At 47.3% G+C, this 16,816-nt stretch overlaps 1 protein-coding gene across 4 annotated transcripts in view; it reads left to right on the forward strand.

The window, feature by feature from the left end:
- The first annotated feature begins 590 nt into the window (after positions 1 to 590).
- Positions 591 to 16,816, forward strand: part of PODXL (podocalyxin like) — a 40,158-nt gene continuing 23,932 nt past the window's right edge. For all 4 annotated transcript variants that reach the window (XM_015289480.4, XM_015289512.4, NM_001271894.2 and 1 more), the window contains exon 1: positions 591 to 693. In XM_015289480.4, the coding sequence (XP_015144966.1) occupies positions 648 to 693 (46 nt within the window). In that variant the 5' untranslated portion in view covers positions 591 to 647. The remainder of the gene's footprint in view (positions 694 to 16,816) is intronic.

Consider the following 16,816-nt stretch of genomic DNA (forward strand, 5'->3'; position numbering starts at 1 on the left):
TAAAAACCCCTAATCTCCCCAAGCACTCATTAGACAAAATCCCCAAATATACTCCCATGTAGAAAGTCCTATTCCCCCTAAACTCTACCCCAGAGAACCCCCGCATCACCGTTCATAGCAGCTAGGAAACCCAGACATCCTGCCAGACCCCCATCCCAATAAAATCCTGGAATGCCCCTAATCTCAATGAATACCCCCAGCCCCTCCCACATGCAATTAGAAACCCCAAATCCCTCCAGATTTTATCCCAATCAGCCCCCAAATCACCTCTTATCACAAGCAGGAACTCCAAATTCCCCCAGACTCCTACCCCATTAAAAAACCCAAATCCTTCCAATCCCCTCTACGTATCCCAAACCCCCGCAAAGCTCCGCTCGGACAAAAAAACCCAAACTCCATCCCCAGATCCCCCTGTACCAAGTGACACCCCCAACCTCCCCACCCCTATCAAACACCCCTCTGCTTTACAACCCCCCCACTCCAACCCCAGCCCCGGTTCCGAGGGGGCGGAGGCGGGGGCGGGCCGGGGATGCTGCGCACCTCCCCCGGCGGCGGAGGGGGCAGCGGGTGCGGGGCCGGGGGAGGGCAGCGGGAGCCCAACGGGGAGAGCGCCGGGAGCCGGAGCGGGGACGGCCGCACAGAGCACCATGCGGGCACCGCTGCTGCTGCCGCTGCTCCCGCTGCTGCTGTTCGGTAAGTGGCACCCGGAGCCGCCTCCCCGTTTTGCCTTCGCTTTGCTGTTTTTTTTTTTTCGGGGCTGCGCACATCCAGCATCCTCCCCTCCCCGCTTTCTTCTTTACTCATTGGCGAGTTGGAAGCAGCTGGGGAAGAAAGGTGGAAAAAAGCACTCGGGGTGGTTTGTGCTGGGGGGATATTGCGTGAATCTGGCTTTATTCACCTCTCGTTTAGAAACTAAGTGCAGGAAACCATCCGAAGAGCCAACCGGCAGCTCAACTTCGGGCGCGAATCTGTCGGGCAGCGCGCCGCAGTGCTCGCTCCTTTATGCAGCGCTGTGAGCTGAACGCGCTGCTTCTTCACAAAGCCCTTCAGTGGGGCTCTGGAGCGGCTGTTCGGAAAGGAGAGCATGGAGCATTGAGCCTCATGCAGCTCTTTTGGGGCTCCAAGCGTGGTCGGAGTTTGGGTTGGCATCGTGGCTTGGATGTTGGGTTGGCGTCATGGCTGGACTTTGGGTCGGCATCATGGCTGGACTTTGGGTTGGCGTCATGGTTGGATTTCAGGTTGGAGGCATCGTGGCAGCGATCCGGAGAGCGTGGTGCTGTCCAGATTGAGCCCATGCCTTTGGTTTGTGGAGGGGTGGGAAAAAGATGAGCGGAGATGATGGCAAAGTCAGTGGTGGAGGTGGATGAAGGAGGTGGAGTGATGGAGACCCTTTGCTGGGAGGGATTGGGGAGGCTGGGGAGCAGAGTTGGGGATACAGCTGTGAGAATGGCTGTGGGAGGGATGGTTTTGTCGGAGTGATGGTCTTAAATTGCACAGAAAAGTATCAGGGAAGTGAAATGCACGGATTTTTTTCAAGGTGAATAAAGGCAGGGAAGAGCTGGGGGATCTCTTGGTTGTATTCAGGGAGAAATGGGGGAAAATAATAAAGGAGAAGGTGAAATCTTGCTCTGGGTCACGTCGAACAGCGGAGCCTCTGTGGAGCTGCACAGGCTTTGATTCAAGGTAACAAAAGCTCGGGATCTGTCCCGGAGGTAAAAGCAGAGCAGAGGGAGGGCCCTGGGGTCTGAACTGCAGGGGGAATTATTGGCCGAGGTCATGCTGGAATCTCTGCCTGCCCCTGTTTTATTGTCCTGCTGCTCATGGGTGTTACCAACAGCAGTGGCAAAGGGGGAAATGCGTGTCAGCTCATGGCATCTGGCCATGGTGGGCACGCAGGTGGGAACTCCTCATCTCCTCCTGGTGCCGACGTGGGCTTTGCAAGAGAATTCTCTTGCCCTTAGAAAGGGCTCAGCCTCATTAATATTGGCATAAAGCTGGAGCTGTTAATGCAGTTTTTCTGGCGCTGGCCAGAATTGGGCTGAATTTGGCTTCTGGGAAGGTTTTGTGTTGTTTTTCAGAACGGAGAGCTAACTGCTGGGGGTGGGACGTAGGCAGGCTTCAGCTCCAGGATGGTGCCCTGGGAAGGCAGAGGGACCTGTTTCTGTAGCACTCTCGAGTGATCCTATTACATATTTCTCGGAAATTATTTGATTAAATCCTTCAAAAACAGCGTTTCCTGCCATTAGTTGCTGCTCCTGAGGTTTGAAATAAGCTCCTTAGAGGTGCTTTTATGTTGTTCCTTGGGTGCTGGCACTGGGATTTTCTTCCTTAGGGGTCGAAACAGGCTTCCTTTGCAGCTGGGTGTTTGGGCTTGGGCATGGCAGCTTGGCCAGGTTTTGCTGCTGGTCCCAGCAGTGCTTTTCCGTCATAACCATCTGCATTACTCAAACCCTGAAGTGCACCACTTTGTCTACCAAACTGGGTAGAGGTTGAGTTTGTAAATGAAACGGTAAGTGTTTTGGTGGCTTAAAGGAGTAACTGGGATGGAGCTCATCATCGCTTGCACGTGTTTTCTGTTTAATTTGGATGTGAAACTCGTGAGTGAGCTGGAAGCTGGGTTTTGGGGTGGTTTCTATTGCCATGAGGAGGAAGGTGAGAATGCTGTGTTTGGGGCAAAGCAGAATCGGACCTTCGTTTTTAAGAGCAGCAATTTGAGGTACAGCTATTTCGCTGCGAATGCTGCTTCCAAGTTTGCAGCTGATTCTGGAAAGATCCCCCCTATTTCTCTTTTGCCATAAATCAGAATAAAATCACGCTCGGACAAAGCACAGTCACTCTGCACAAGAGATGCTGCACGTGAAACATGGGGCATGTAGCATCAAGAAATTCAGACAGCTCGTGAGGGGCCCTGCAGGGTTACAGCATGCTCCCAGGATATTTTATTTATTCCTCCAACATATTAGATCTTCTGTCCCACTGGGGTCACGATAGCAGAATTGCATCAGGAAGAGTAAAACGATACGTTCTATCCTCAGAGGATTAAAAAGAGCCCCAAGCTCAAACCTGCCCTAAGGGCAGGAGCAGCCCTTACCCTTTGTCTGGCTCTAAACAAACGCATCTCCGGGTTGCTGCCAAAACAACCTTCTTCATTCCCAAAAGCTGCTCTGGTTCCCTGGTGCTGGGAGCTGGTGTTTATGCAAGACAAGCTGTCAAAGACGTGCATTCTTAAAATCCATCTGATTCATTGGATGCTAATGCTGAGATGGGCAGAAGCAGGAGATTGGTGGGTGCCAACAGGAGGAAAAAAAGTTGCTAAGTGAAGTGTTTCACATTCAGCACTGAAGCAGAACGTGCATTCTCATACAGTCACTGCCGGAGGAACTTTGACGGGATTTTTGCAACTCATTTCCAACTCTTGCCATTTTAGCAGTGCAATACCTTTGATTCCCCGGTGGCAAAACAGATTCAGTAATGATACCCCATGGGTCTGTTTTAGGATGCTTAATTAAAGGCTTGTTTGTAAAGCGCTTGAAGGTCCCTGGATGAAAGGAGCTGGAGCCATGCAATACACTGATTTAATTCCAGAGGGTTGCTTTAAAGGCTTGTGATGAGGAGGCTGGTGATCACTCATGTTGGTGGTGGTGAGAGACGGGCTGCAAATATCTGCTATCAGCATTTGCAGAGGGGGTTGGGTTGCACTTCAGTTATTATTTCCCTTTAAATCCTGCATCTTCTGTCCCCATTTGCACCCTCCAGAAGACACAGGAATGCCAACACAGTGCAAGCAAGCTCTGGAGTGTTTTGGGACGTGGGATTTGGAGACTGAATTCCAGTCAGTGAGGATCCTTCAGGACGTGCAGTAGCCCCTGTGTTATTCTGGGTGTTACTTTGCTTTTCTAGAGCAGAGATTTGCTATCGGGATTTAGATGCAGGATGCATCCATCCCGCCTGCTCACATTCACATTGTATTTTGCCCCTTTGTTGCCCAACTGCAAGTCCTACACCAGGTGGTAGGTGTAGGACACCACCCTTTGCCTGATCCCCAAGGACCCACCATGGCACCTGGAGCCACGGCGCCTTCAATAGCTCCTCCCACATGTGGTTCAAGCAGTTAGGACCACGCCTGGTGCAAACCCACTCACAGGGGCACGGAACATCCTCCTTCCTGAACACCAAGCCAAGCACTCACCTCACCTTCACTCCTAAACGTAACAGAAGGGCTTGAACTCTACAGGAATCCAGGTGGCCCAGTTTGGTCCATTCCCCGTGTGCAGGCATGTGTGATCTCACAAGCTCTCTGGAGCATTTTCTCATGCCCCTACCAACTTCCTCCTCCAAAATCTGTTTGTGTGCACTGACGGCCCTCATAGCTCCTTCTGTGACCAGCCAATCTCCACGTAACGATGTTGTTCCTGAGTTGTTGCAATGCATGCCCTGCCTTTCAGAGAGCTCTTCAGCAAACTTTGCTGATGTATGTACACCCAGAGTTGCCCCATTCCAGGTGCAGCATCCAGCCATTGTTCCTGTTAAAATACATTGCTCAGTCCTCCTATTTGTCAAGATCTCTCTCCTCATTCCTCTGTATCTTTCAGGGCTTCACCACATGGTGTTGCAGAGAGCACAGCCTTTCGTCTTACAGTTGCAAAGAAAATGCCCTCCTGCAGGGCGAGAAGTGATGTATGCTGAGGATGAGGTCCCAGGCAGGGTGCATCTTGCTGCTGAATGTGTGTAGATGAGCTCACGTGCCATAAAATGTGCTAAGCACCCAAATGATGGAGCTGCTGGGGTTGAAACCAGGGAGCGTTTGGGGCACGGTTTGTTGTTTTCTGCACAGGTGTTGCGCAGCCATGTCAGAGCTGTGTGCTATAGGAACCTGTCTTGGGATTCTTTGATGGGAGACAGCATTGCAGCTCGTGAGACAACCAGCCTTGGTGTCCTGTTCGAGGTCTTGCAGGTCCCACCACGTGGTGGTGTTCTGGGATGTAGTTCCAGCCTCCTGCAGAGTCCTTTCTATGTGCCGTCGGTGCTCGACCAAAGAATTGCTCTTTTCCCCTGAACTGTGTGGTGTGATGGTGTCCCACACCCTGAGGTGCTTTGTCATGCTGAATTCTTCATTATTTAGGAGCTTCGACAGGTTTTAATGGCTCTAATTGCACATATTTCTGCTGTAGTGCTCGGCAGAAGCTTTGCAGTGCTTTACTCTGGAGGTCCCTGAGGAAGATGGGAGGAGGCAGGAGAGAAGTGCTCTCCCCGTGCCACAGCTCCAGTTTTGAGGTGCCTAAGCAGTGGGACTAGTCCATATCCAAAACCACATTACTTTAGACTTTAAACCCACCTCAAGTTAGCCTCCTGTTTGGAATTGCTATTAGTGCTAGAAATAATGAGTGCTTTGGAGAGTCCTGGAAAATGCCAGTAGTAGCATTCCTGGTAGTGCAAAGCTTTGAGGTGGGATATTTGGCATGAGCTACGTGAGGGGCTGCATGGATAATGGACTTGAGCCATAGAGTGTCTCAGGATAAGTCTCGGGTCTTTGAAAATTGCTGAGAGCCATTGGCAACCAGCAAATGCCAGGATGCCTTCTTAACCCTACGGTGAAAAAACCCTCTGTCCTTCAAGATACAAAGTGAAGTTGCTCCAGACCCTTAAGGCACCAATATTCTCCACTGATCATTTGCTTATCAGTGCGCGGGTTTTCTTGCTGAAGTTTCCTCATCACCAGATGTGGCTGTTTTGCAAATCATTGTCTGCAGCACATGCTGCTCCACGTGCAGAGAGCACCTATTGCTTCCCATAAATAATGTACGTGTCGTGGCTTTCTTGGTCACAGGCCAGGAGCGCTTACTGTTGTGTGTGCTGCTGGTGACAGTTTGGTGTATTGCAAAGTATTGCAAGGAGGCAGGGAGAATGCAAAAGACTTATTAAAATTAACTCAGCGCAACGCCTCAGTGCCCAGCATAGAGCAGAAGGGCAAATGAATGGGAAAGAGCCTTCAGCTATGGTACAACACCTGGTTTTAGATGTGCATCCGTAATAAACCAGCTGCAAAAAGGCAGTGTCTGAATGCACCGTGCTCCCCACGTTGTGATGTGGCTTTCAGCACAGCTCAACTTGTGCATGGCTCGTGTCCAAGGCACCACTGCTCAACATAGTGATGGGGGCACCATCCCCTTATTCTGGAGAGAATTTGGGTGTATAATGGGGTGAGTGAGTCCAGAAAAACGCAACGAAGCTGTGAATGTTCTGGAAAACAGATCATATGGGGAGGGGCTGAGGGAATTAGGATTGTCCAGTTTGGAAGAGAGGAGGCGTGGGGGAGACCTTATTATTGTCTACAATAACGTGAAAGGAGGCTGTGGTGAGGTGAAGGTTGGCCTCTTCTCCCACATAAAAGCAATAGAATGAGAGGGAATGGCCTGAAGTTGAGCCCAGGAAGGTTCAGGTTGGATATTAGGAAACATTTCTTCACAGAAAGAGTGGTGAGGCATTGGCACAGGCTGCCCAGGGAGGTGGTGGAGTCACCATCCCTGGAGGTATTCAAGAAAAGGGCAGATGTGGTACTGAGGGACATGGTTAGTGGGCATGGTGGGCATGGGTTGATGGCTGGACTGGATGACCTTAGTGGTCTTTTCCAACCGTAATGACTCTATGATTTATACATTAGAGATTCATATGTCCATGGATGGAGCCCTGCAGGGTTTATGTTACACCAAAAGCATCCAGGATCTGCCCTCGGAAATACTTACCTTGCTTAACAGTGTCTGTTTAGAAACATCCAAGAATGTGGGTTTGGAGATGTGTAATAACTTCTTGGTGCTGGGTCAGGTGTACACCCTAAAGGCAACATGGAAGGCAGATAGGAAGAACGGTCTTTGAGCTTAAATCAAGGCTGTGTTTGAAGCTGAGTGCAGAACGTGTGCCTTAAAAACAGGCAGATGATATTTGCAAGGAAATCTCCAAAATGGAATAGTTAATGTTTTATTCTGAGTTATTCCCATTGTAGATGTTGCCTTGAGGTTGGCTTCATATTCTTAGCACCCAAAATAAAAGCTGAATTAATTCAGCAGGTCTTTTTTTACTTTGCAAATTCAATGTGCGTGCAGCTTTGGTCTTCCAGCACGTGAGAATGGTGATAGAGATGAGAAGGTCATTTTGCAGTGGTAGCAAAAGGCTTTGGTTATTAGTGACAAAGGCTGAATTTTTCTCTCCCAGCCTTAATTGATTTTAGTAATTCTAACTGAAGGAGATAGAAATTGGCTTAGAGTTATTAAGCTGTAGTACTTAAAGATACATTAAATCTGTGTGCTGGCTATTGTAAGGAAGGAGGAGACACGCTTATCAGGCATTTATTCTAAGTGGTTTCTGCTAAACACAGTCTAAGAGAGAATGCCAGATTTCTAACTCTGACAGAGGGGTTTTGAAAGGGTTTGCAGGTTTTGGAGAAACTGTGTTTGAAAAAAGCCCTTCTTTGAAGCGTGATAGCAAAAACATTGGTTCTTTTCCTTCCCCCCAGAGTCTGAAGGCAGAAGGGTGAGATAAGACATTCCACCACAAACGCAGCGAGGGGAAAAAAAAATGTCAAAAGTTTCAATGATAGTGCCTGGATAGCTTTCAGGGTGACTATTACACCCTGCTTATCGCAGCACTGTGCTCCTCGACTGTGAGAAAGGGCAGAGTGGGTAAAGCGGTGCACTGCGTTCCCCGGCACAAATCCAATTAGCATCAGCTGTATCGATACACCTTTTCCCTGGATAATTGCAAATGGTTGCAGCAGTACCAGCAGCTGAGGTGGACCCATGAGCAAGAGACGGGCTGCATTCCTCAGCTCTACTGCAGCTTTCTTATTGAGGAGCCGAACAGACTTGGTGGGGGTGGTTTAAAACGTTCCATCAGTTGTTTTAAAAATAATTGAATGGGTTGTGGTTAAAAAAGTCACCCTCCCAGCTGAACTGCAGGAGGTTCTTGGTTTCATAGGGGGGTCAGCATGAAGTTAAAGGTTTGATGGGTATGAAGCATGTATTTTTTCTGCTCATTTCATTGCGTCTGAGGCTTAGCATCGCCACAGGTAGCATGCAAGCATATTCAGAGCTTCTGAGGAGTGTTACTTAATATATACCTATTCTAAGTAAGCAATTATACCCCTCTGTCTGGGCAACCTATTCCAATAAGGGTGGTGAGGCACTGGCACAGGTTGCCCACAAAGGTGGTGGGTGCCCCATCCCTGGAGACATCCAGGGTCAGGCTGCCCAGGGCTCTGAGCTCCTGATGGAGCTGTAGGTGTCCCTGTTTGTTGCAGGGGAGTTGGACCAGATGACCTTTAAGGGTCCCTTCCAACTGAAATGATTCTATGATTCTGCAAATTATAGTTGTCCTTGCTGGACCTTTCTAATTTATCAGCCAACAGAAGAGATGCCTAAAGCACAGTCAAGGGAAGAACGTCTTCTAACACGTTCTAGGTGAGCTAATATTAAGCCTCTTCAATAGAGAATGCTATTGCACCACTTCCAACCAGCATTTTATTTCATGAAATCTTTTGACCATGTTCTTCCTCTCCAACTGATGGTGACCTGATTTGGTTTCAGAGCCTGCATCTGTTTGTTCCCACAGGTTTCTCTTGGCAAGGTGGAGAACATAATAACTCACATTAAATGCACAAAACGGCTCCCACCCTACTCTTTTTTTTTTCTTCTCTTTTTCTTTTTTTTTTTTTAATAATACTGTGTTTGTTTTCAGATGGATCAGTTCTCTGATCTGGCTCAGCATACTGTGACAGTGTTCATATTCTTGCAGGGCAGTGCCTCTTTCCAAGTGCACATGGACTGATGCCAAGTTAAAGCAATGCCATAAGCACACCGAAATCATCCGTGGCAATGAAAGGTTGGACTGCAGCAGTGCCATGTGCTACAAATGGAATGAGCCTGCACCTGCCACAGGGCTCCTGGCAAAGCCTGAGTTGACCAAGAGGCAACCAAGGCAAACCATGAGCAAAACGAGACATGACATCTGATTGGCTGCGAGGCCAGCAGGCAGAAATCACCCTCTTGACCTCAATTTTCAAGCACGCAGGAGTTAATCTCAGCATACCCCCAGTGGCTCTTGAGATCATCAGTACTGCACTTGCCTGAGCCTTGGGTGATTCACATGTAGATGCTGACCTCTTTGGTACAGGTGATAAATTTTCCCATCTTGAATAGTCGTGTAAAATATTGTCGAAAAATGCATTCTGAGCTTCTTACAACACTCTGGTATAGAACATTATTTTGTTTCCTTGAGGTTTTCCCAGACAGCTGAAAAAAAAAAACCCTCCGAACTCTCACTCTGTGCAATTTGTTGGCTTCTAAGACAGTTCCTTGAGGTACCAATGAATTCCCATTATCCACATTCAATACAGGAACATTCTTTTTCTCATTAAAACCTCACAAAGAGTTCAGAACTTCCTTTTATTGCAGAGTGCTTTGATTTAAATTGATGTGGCTTAAATTAGGAATTTCAATCATGGTTTAAAATAAGGAAGCATAGAGTCTTCATTGGAATGATTTCATTTCAATCATGCTTTTCATTTCCAATTCATAGCTATATCCCTTATGCAAGGTTGATTCCCCTTGGTTGCTCACTGTAAAACGTGGAGATTTACAGCCTCCTGTTACCTTTCAACTGTATTTTCTAACTGAGTAGACACACTATGAACATATTTGTTTAAACAGCTATATAGGCTGCCACCACTCTGTTTTGATTTTTAATGTGTACATCCTGCAGGTCTCCCTAGGAAATGATGAATGGTGCTAATTTTGGGCTCATTGCAGGCAATCACTCTTTACTCGTGAGTGAAATTTCTGTTGAACTGACAGATGTGAAACAGCATTTAAAATTCTTTTAAGATACATCAGGCAACCAAGGGCTTGGAAACCTAACACATACACTTTTCAACACGCTTTTGAGATTTAAAACTACAAAATGTGTTGAGCAAATCTCAAGTGTCAATCTTAGATAGAGTTAGTGACTGAAATGAATTGTTTCTTGTCCCTGGGGGGTTTTGAATAAACAGGAGTCGTTCTCTTAAATCTCACTTTTACTGTTTAAAACAGGAGAGAAGGCTATTTTATTTTTCAGCTGCCAGTGCCCAGTTACTATCGCAGCTTGGAATTAACCATTGGTGGAATCGCTGCATGTGTATTTCTATTATATGCAGAGAGGCTGGGGCACTGGAAATGAAAGAAAAAAAAGGAAAAAAAAAAAAAGGTCAGGATTAGGGTTAACTTTCTTTAATTGGCTCACCAGTTTTTTTGTCTTGCATTCAAATTCCATCTCATTTAGTGCTGAAAAATCCCAAATCCCCAAGTGCCACGGGTGTTCCATTTGAATTTATACTTAGCACAATGTATTTGATCTCCTGTTTGATGCTAGATGACACATTTGTCCTTTCAAAAGGTAGGAAGTGACCTCACCTTGCCAGGACAGTGGCCCACAGCAGTGCAGGTCTTCCTTCCCCATGGAACACCAGCTTGGACCAATCCTGGTGTCCAGGAGAGCAACGTAGCCTGACAGATCTTGGTGAGCTTCCACCTGAGCACATTGCATGGCCATCATAGGGATCTTGGAAGCATGGGGAGTAGTAAGTTCAACCCCCCCTTCTTCTTTCTGAAGTAAAATCATATTAATAGACAACTGTGTGGAACCTGAGGGAGCCCGGATCCTTTCAGCTGGGCCATTTGGATGCATCTCTCTGATGATCCTACACGAGAACACTTTCTCCAATAGTCTTGATGATTAAACATTGCTGTTTAAGGCAACAAACACAGCAAAAGAAAACAATTTGATGATATGTTCTTATTGCAGTGTCTTGAGCTCCTCACCATGGGAGGATACTCTCAAAGGAGGTTTTCATTAGGGGGCTGTTCAGCGTGATCATTGCCACCAAAAGGATTGTGGTTGCTGCTCCTGCCATCACTGCTCTGCATGTATCCATTGCAGCTGTTGGGGTATCACCTCCATTGTATGGAGGCATCTCTGCCAAGATACATCAGTTATGGTTGCTAAAATTGCCTGAAGTGTCACAGCTGGAGGCAGCTCAAGGCAAAGGACGCGCTAAGATCATTCAGGCCGTGGGCTGGATCTTGCAGCCCTCACTTTGTGTTTCTCCAGGACAAATCCTTCACAAGCTGTTGGGGGTATCAGGGTCTCAGGATGGCCATACTCCAGTGAAGTGCTGTCATGCAGAACAGTTCTCAAAATCTAGCCTGTAATTTACCATCTCACCCTAAACTGCTTTTTCTGTGGGGCTTTCCAACAAGGAGAAGGCTGATAGCAGATTGGGTGGTGGTAATAACTAATGAGGGCAAGGGTGGCCGATACTTCCACCATTGTGTGCTGCATGACCAAAGACAAAGCCTACCATCCATCAGTATCCACATTTGCTTTCTTGGTGTTCCTCCCAGACGTGGCCTCAGCTGGTGAGGGCAATTTAGGGCAGCTAACCCAAGGAAAATAAAGCTGTTCTTTCTGCCAAGGGAGTGACGCAAGAGGAAGGGTGGACTGGTGGTCAATGAAAAGTGGGCACCTAAGGTTGTGTTGCAGCAGGGCATGTTGTCTCATGGGGGACTTATAACTTGAATGGTCCAGTAGCGTTCTTTATGAAGATCTGGGGAGAGAAATGCAGAAATCTAAGCTGAGAAAGGAAAGAGTTATTTCTCTCTTAAAAAAAATAATAATGAAATCCAGCTCTTTTGTGCTCTGTAAAGTCTGTCTATGGGTAGCTGACACCTGCACAGGGTAAAGTTTTGGGGGGTTTTAAGGGTTTTTGGTGGCACAGCCAGCCCCTAGGGGTACAAGGCTCTCCTTCCCCTGATCCCATTAGAAACGGGGATTACGGTGGCTCGTCACATCGCTGATAGAAGCACGGAAACTCCATCTCAGAGCACAGAGTGAGCAGCTCGGTAGGCATCAGGCTGTGTGCAGAGCTGCATCACGGTGCTCACAGAGGAGAAAGTGGGGAGGAATGCAGGGAGCTGCATTTTCAACACGACTCAAAAGATGCCAAGCTCTGAGCTGGTTGGTGATTGCTGAGGCCCTTGCTGCATTTTTGATGAGAAGAGGAAGGAAAAATTTGATGCTGGGTGATTGCACTCTGCTTTTCCAGCTTCCTTTTCTAATTGCCTGTAGGATTTTTTGGCATAGCGACCACAGAGGTGCTTCCAGCCCTAACCTCCAAACACCCACAGGATCCTGCCCCAGGAACAGGGCTGCTGCGGGCTGAAAGCCCTCAGCTAAGATACGGATTTTATAAACTACCAAATTCACATGTAGCTTGTGAGCTTGATGAGAAATACTCCTAGGAGAGCCCTGCTGAAGGAGTGCTGGCAGTTTGGTGTTTGTGTTTGAGCTGGAGGAATTGGGTGGTAGCTCTACGCTTTGTCTTCCCATGAGCGCGTTTTGTGGAGCTGCTCCAATCTGTAGTGATGTAAGCTGCTTTCCTTGCTGGCAGCAGCTCTGGGGGCTGCCCCCAGCCCAGCTGGCTTTTTCAGGAGGTTTCCTGCTAATCCAGCTCAAACGGCAGGGCTTTGTTTCCATCTCTTCTGAGTAAGAGGGGGGATGAGAAAGGTGCAGCTCTTGAGTAGTTTCTGCAGGGATTTTGGTTTGGTGTGAGCACAGCAGGCAACAAGGGTAATAAGATCTTGCCTCTGCTCAGATCTGGCAGGAGAATACACTTATGGACTGCCACAGTTCTGTGCAACAGGACTCTCCTTTTCTGTGATGGACGGATGATTATGAAGTGCCCGTAGGCAGATTTCACATATTTTTCCCATGTTTTTACCCCCATAAGGCAGGAAGGCTTATTATAGCAACTCGTTGCCACTTGGACCTTGGACATATCCCTAAGTTCAAGGTCTGTAAGTTGTCCTAGCCCTGTTCAACTCATGGCTATACCATGAAGCCTGTGAGACTGAGAAAAGGATGTTTGCTCTCCTTGATGACATAAATTCATAGAATCATAGAATGGTTTGAGTTGGAAGGCATCTTTCAGATCATCTAGGTCCAACCCCCTGCTATAGGCAGGGACACCTCCCTCTAGAACAGGTTGCTCAAAGCCCCATCCAGCCTGGCCTTGAATGCTTCCAGGGAGGGAAGACTAATGCGTTTGTTTGATAGCAATAAATATCACCTTTTCTGTACAGCTGGAGCTGGTGTGGATGTGAGCCAATTTCTTTTCTTAGAGGTCTTTTCTTACCTTAATGATTCTATTAGGGGCATGGGTTAGTAGGCCTGGTTGTGATGCACTGACAGTTGAACTTGATGATCTTATGGTCTTGATGATTCTGTGATTCTGCATGGTTCTTCTCCTGTTTGGGAGATCAGATGGCAGGCTTGCTAGTTATTAATTGTTTAATAACAACGGTCAATACCAAGCATTGCTAAAAGTCACTGTTTTCTTTTGAAGCCTCAGCTCTCCCTTGCCTCCATGATCAGCATGTCCAATGCCTGATTTCTGAGAGCTGTCCTGATGGAAGTCAAAGGCTATTTTGCCCTGATAATAATAACCAGATACACCTGGAGGAGATGATGGTGCTTTGCTTAAAGACTCTGTGGGGATTTTCAGTTGTCTCGTCTGCCCTTTGGTGATTGAATGTGCTAGTTTTCTTGTGTCTCATAGAGTAGTTTTTGCAACAAAACTGCTTTGAATTGGCAGCGATCACTTGCAGACTGAGTTGTTCAAATAGCAGCAGCCTTTTCTGGTGTACCACGTGCCCAGCGTGGGCGGCATTTGCTGTCCCTCTTTCTTCCCATTTCTGCTCCCCAGCTGCAGGATTACCACCAGTAGTACTCACTGAATCCCATCTCAGTGTTCCATCCATCACTCTGCTGGTGGCTTTCTGTGGGTCCCATCAAAGACCCAACCTGCAGACCCTGCCTTCTTCTCCCATCTCCAGCTCCATCATGACTTCAGGTCAGTTTCTAAAGGAAACACCCAAGTTTATGTGTCAGAGCTTCACTGCTGTGCCATAACCAGGATCCAGTTTCTGCAGTTCCTGGAGCAGAGTAATTTGGATAATATCAAGCCCAGCACCGTGTCCTCCTTCTGTGCCCACTGCTCTGCCCTTTCCAAGGTAGGGAACCAGCATGGTGTTTGCAGGCCTGACAGCTTCTCTAAAGCGAAAGGGGAGGATGATTAACAGCAGGGAGGGGGTGCAGCTCCTTCTTCCTTCCTGCTTCCTTTGCTCCCTTCCCTTGCCCTGTCATGGCCTGACTGCTGCACAACTGCCAGACATGGCCATGCCACTTTGCAGCCAGGAGGGAGAGGGATTTTGGTGGCAGGGAGATGTCACTGAAGCCCTGAGCTCCAAAGCTGACACAGATGCTGATCTTTTCCATCCAGAGCCCCGGGAGTATTGGCACTGCAAGCTCTCTTTTCTGCAAGATGACACGTAGTGTTTCTTCCCCTAACCAGTGAGTCTATTCATGCTTAAACCCACTACCTAGACCTTCGGGTCCAGGGACAGATGTAGAGTTTTTGAGGAGCTGAATATAACCCCTGTTGCATGCCATACTTGTATTGTATTTCTCAGCACACGATAATGCCACAGCCTGTTTGAACTGTGTGCAAAATGCCGGGTCCCCGACCTAGTGACATCCTACAACTTCCCATGCTCTTCTGCTTGGCTCTAGCCACTCAGGAATCCCACTCCTTGCTGGGAGAACAACATTGTTCCCCTATTGACTCATAACAATGAGGTCACTGGGCTGGAAAGACAATGTCACTCAGCAGCCAAGAACCCAGCTGGCTGGTCCTGGTTGTGTCTCATCTCCTATGACAAAGCCACATTTGATTTGACTAATTAAAATTGTTGCAGGCTCTGTCTTGACCAGAATGTGCATTGTTTTTTATAAACATCAAGTCAGGACAGTTGTCCAACTTATTAGCAAGAGCTTTCTTCTTTCTCCACCTTCACTACTTGCTGTGTAAGCCTATATTCCTTTTCCTAGCAATGGACAAACCATCTCAGAGATATGCCACCATGTGTTTCAGAGCCAGATTCGTGTTTCAAGGAAGACCAAAGGCCGTCAAGACATTCCATCCAGAGCCCATTCTGCTCTAACATGAGCCAACTCAAACCATTTTAGGATTGCCAGTCTGTATTGCCATCCAGCTTTTGTTGAACACATAATATTTTGGTGTCCCTGCTTTTGAGTTTGATATTGCACCTCAACCCACGGTGCTGTGGTGCTTCCATACCCCATATAACCTATGCAGGACCATTGGCCTGGCCCACACACCCAGTGGATGGACCAACTTCAACCCAGAACTGGCTGCGGGCAAAGGATATATATATCTGCTTGCTTATGAGTCATCTTTTCATCTTTCCCTTTACGCACTTTTTGGGTGGTAAAGGCACAGTACCCACACATAAGCAGGGAAATGTCCAAGCACTGTGACAGCAGTCTGCACACCCACCATAAATCTCGGTGTCCCTCCACTGCAGTGTTGGGACCAAGGGCTGCAGCCTTCACTGCTTCATAAACAAAGAGGTTTTGAATGCCTGAGACCAGTGGGCGCTTCTGCTCTCATCATTTCTTTCTCTTATTGCCATTCTGAATAAGATCATCCTGTAGATACTGAATAAACATGCCCTAAGAGACTTCTCAGAATAAATTCTGTTTAGTGCTGCCAGGTTGCGATTTCCATTAAAGCCCCAATTTTTTTCCTGTCCACAATGCAATTGTCTGAAATCAGATTTATCTTTTTTTTGCTGCCCAGGCCCATCTAAGCAGGAACGCTGGGTGTATGTTTACCTCGACTGCTGTCCCAGCCCTAAAGCACAGCAGCCGCTTCTTTTGAAGAACACACAAAGCAAGGAAGAGGAGGCATTGTTTGGGAGGAAGTTGAACTATAATGTAATAGACTCTCGTGGGAATTAGTATTATTAATTATTTGTGTTGCTGTGGCACCCAACCAAGATTGGGGCCCCGGTAAGCAAGTTGCTAGACTGGTCCATAAATGAAGACAGCTCCTCCATATGAAATCCATCTGGTTTTGTGTGTAGGGATGGGGAAAGTGAGGAAGGGATAGATTAAATATGTTACCAGGGTTATTTTGGAGGGCTGTGGCTGAGCAAAGATGAGCAATGCATCATTCTTGGAAGAGCATCCTTCCTCTCAGGAGGGGAAATGGTTAAGGCTCATCTGCTTTGCTGCCCACAGCAGCAAAGAGAGCATTGCATAACAAATATTCTGTGCAGAAGAATCCTCCATCAGGAAAGTACTGAAAAAGGTCATCTCTCACTGTCTGCATCTTTCATCAGTGATTCCTGTGATCGTGTGTTTTCTGGTAAGGATGGGGAGAGTAGGAGCTGTTGAGTTTGAAGAACAAAAGTTCTTCAAGTGGAAACTGAGTCCCAATGCTCTTACTAAAAAAAAAAAAAAAAAAAAAAAAAAAAAAAAAAGGAGCTGACATGGATGTATGGATGTTCTTTTTTCCCTATAAAACCGATTGATTCTGGATAATTAAATAATGGGGCAGTTATGAATTTGCCAACAATAGAAGTTGATCTGATTACACAGCTCGAAAACCAGATCGTCACTGGAGCCATTTGGTGGGAAAGCAACTCTGTGCCAGTCCGTCTTTAAATAGTTTTGAATAGGAGGGAGGGTGAGATGTGTCCTTCCCTTCCTAGGCTCTCCCCAGTTAAAGAATAGTCCCAAGCCTCCTGCCAAGAGCGTCGTGTCCAGCCATTGCCCAAAGGCTCCACTTGCATTGACAGCTATACAAATGTATGGACATGCATACGTATATGCGTGTGTATACATAGAGCTCCAAATGATCCGG

The sequence above is a fragment of the Gallus gallus genome, chromosome 1 (assembly GCF_016699485.2).
Source record: "Gallus gallus isolate bGalGal1 chromosome 1, bGalGal1.mat.broiler.GRCg7b, whole genome shotgun sequence".
Classification (NCBI taxonomy): Eukaryota; Metazoa; Chordata; class Aves; order Galliformes; family Phasianidae; genus Gallus; species Gallus gallus.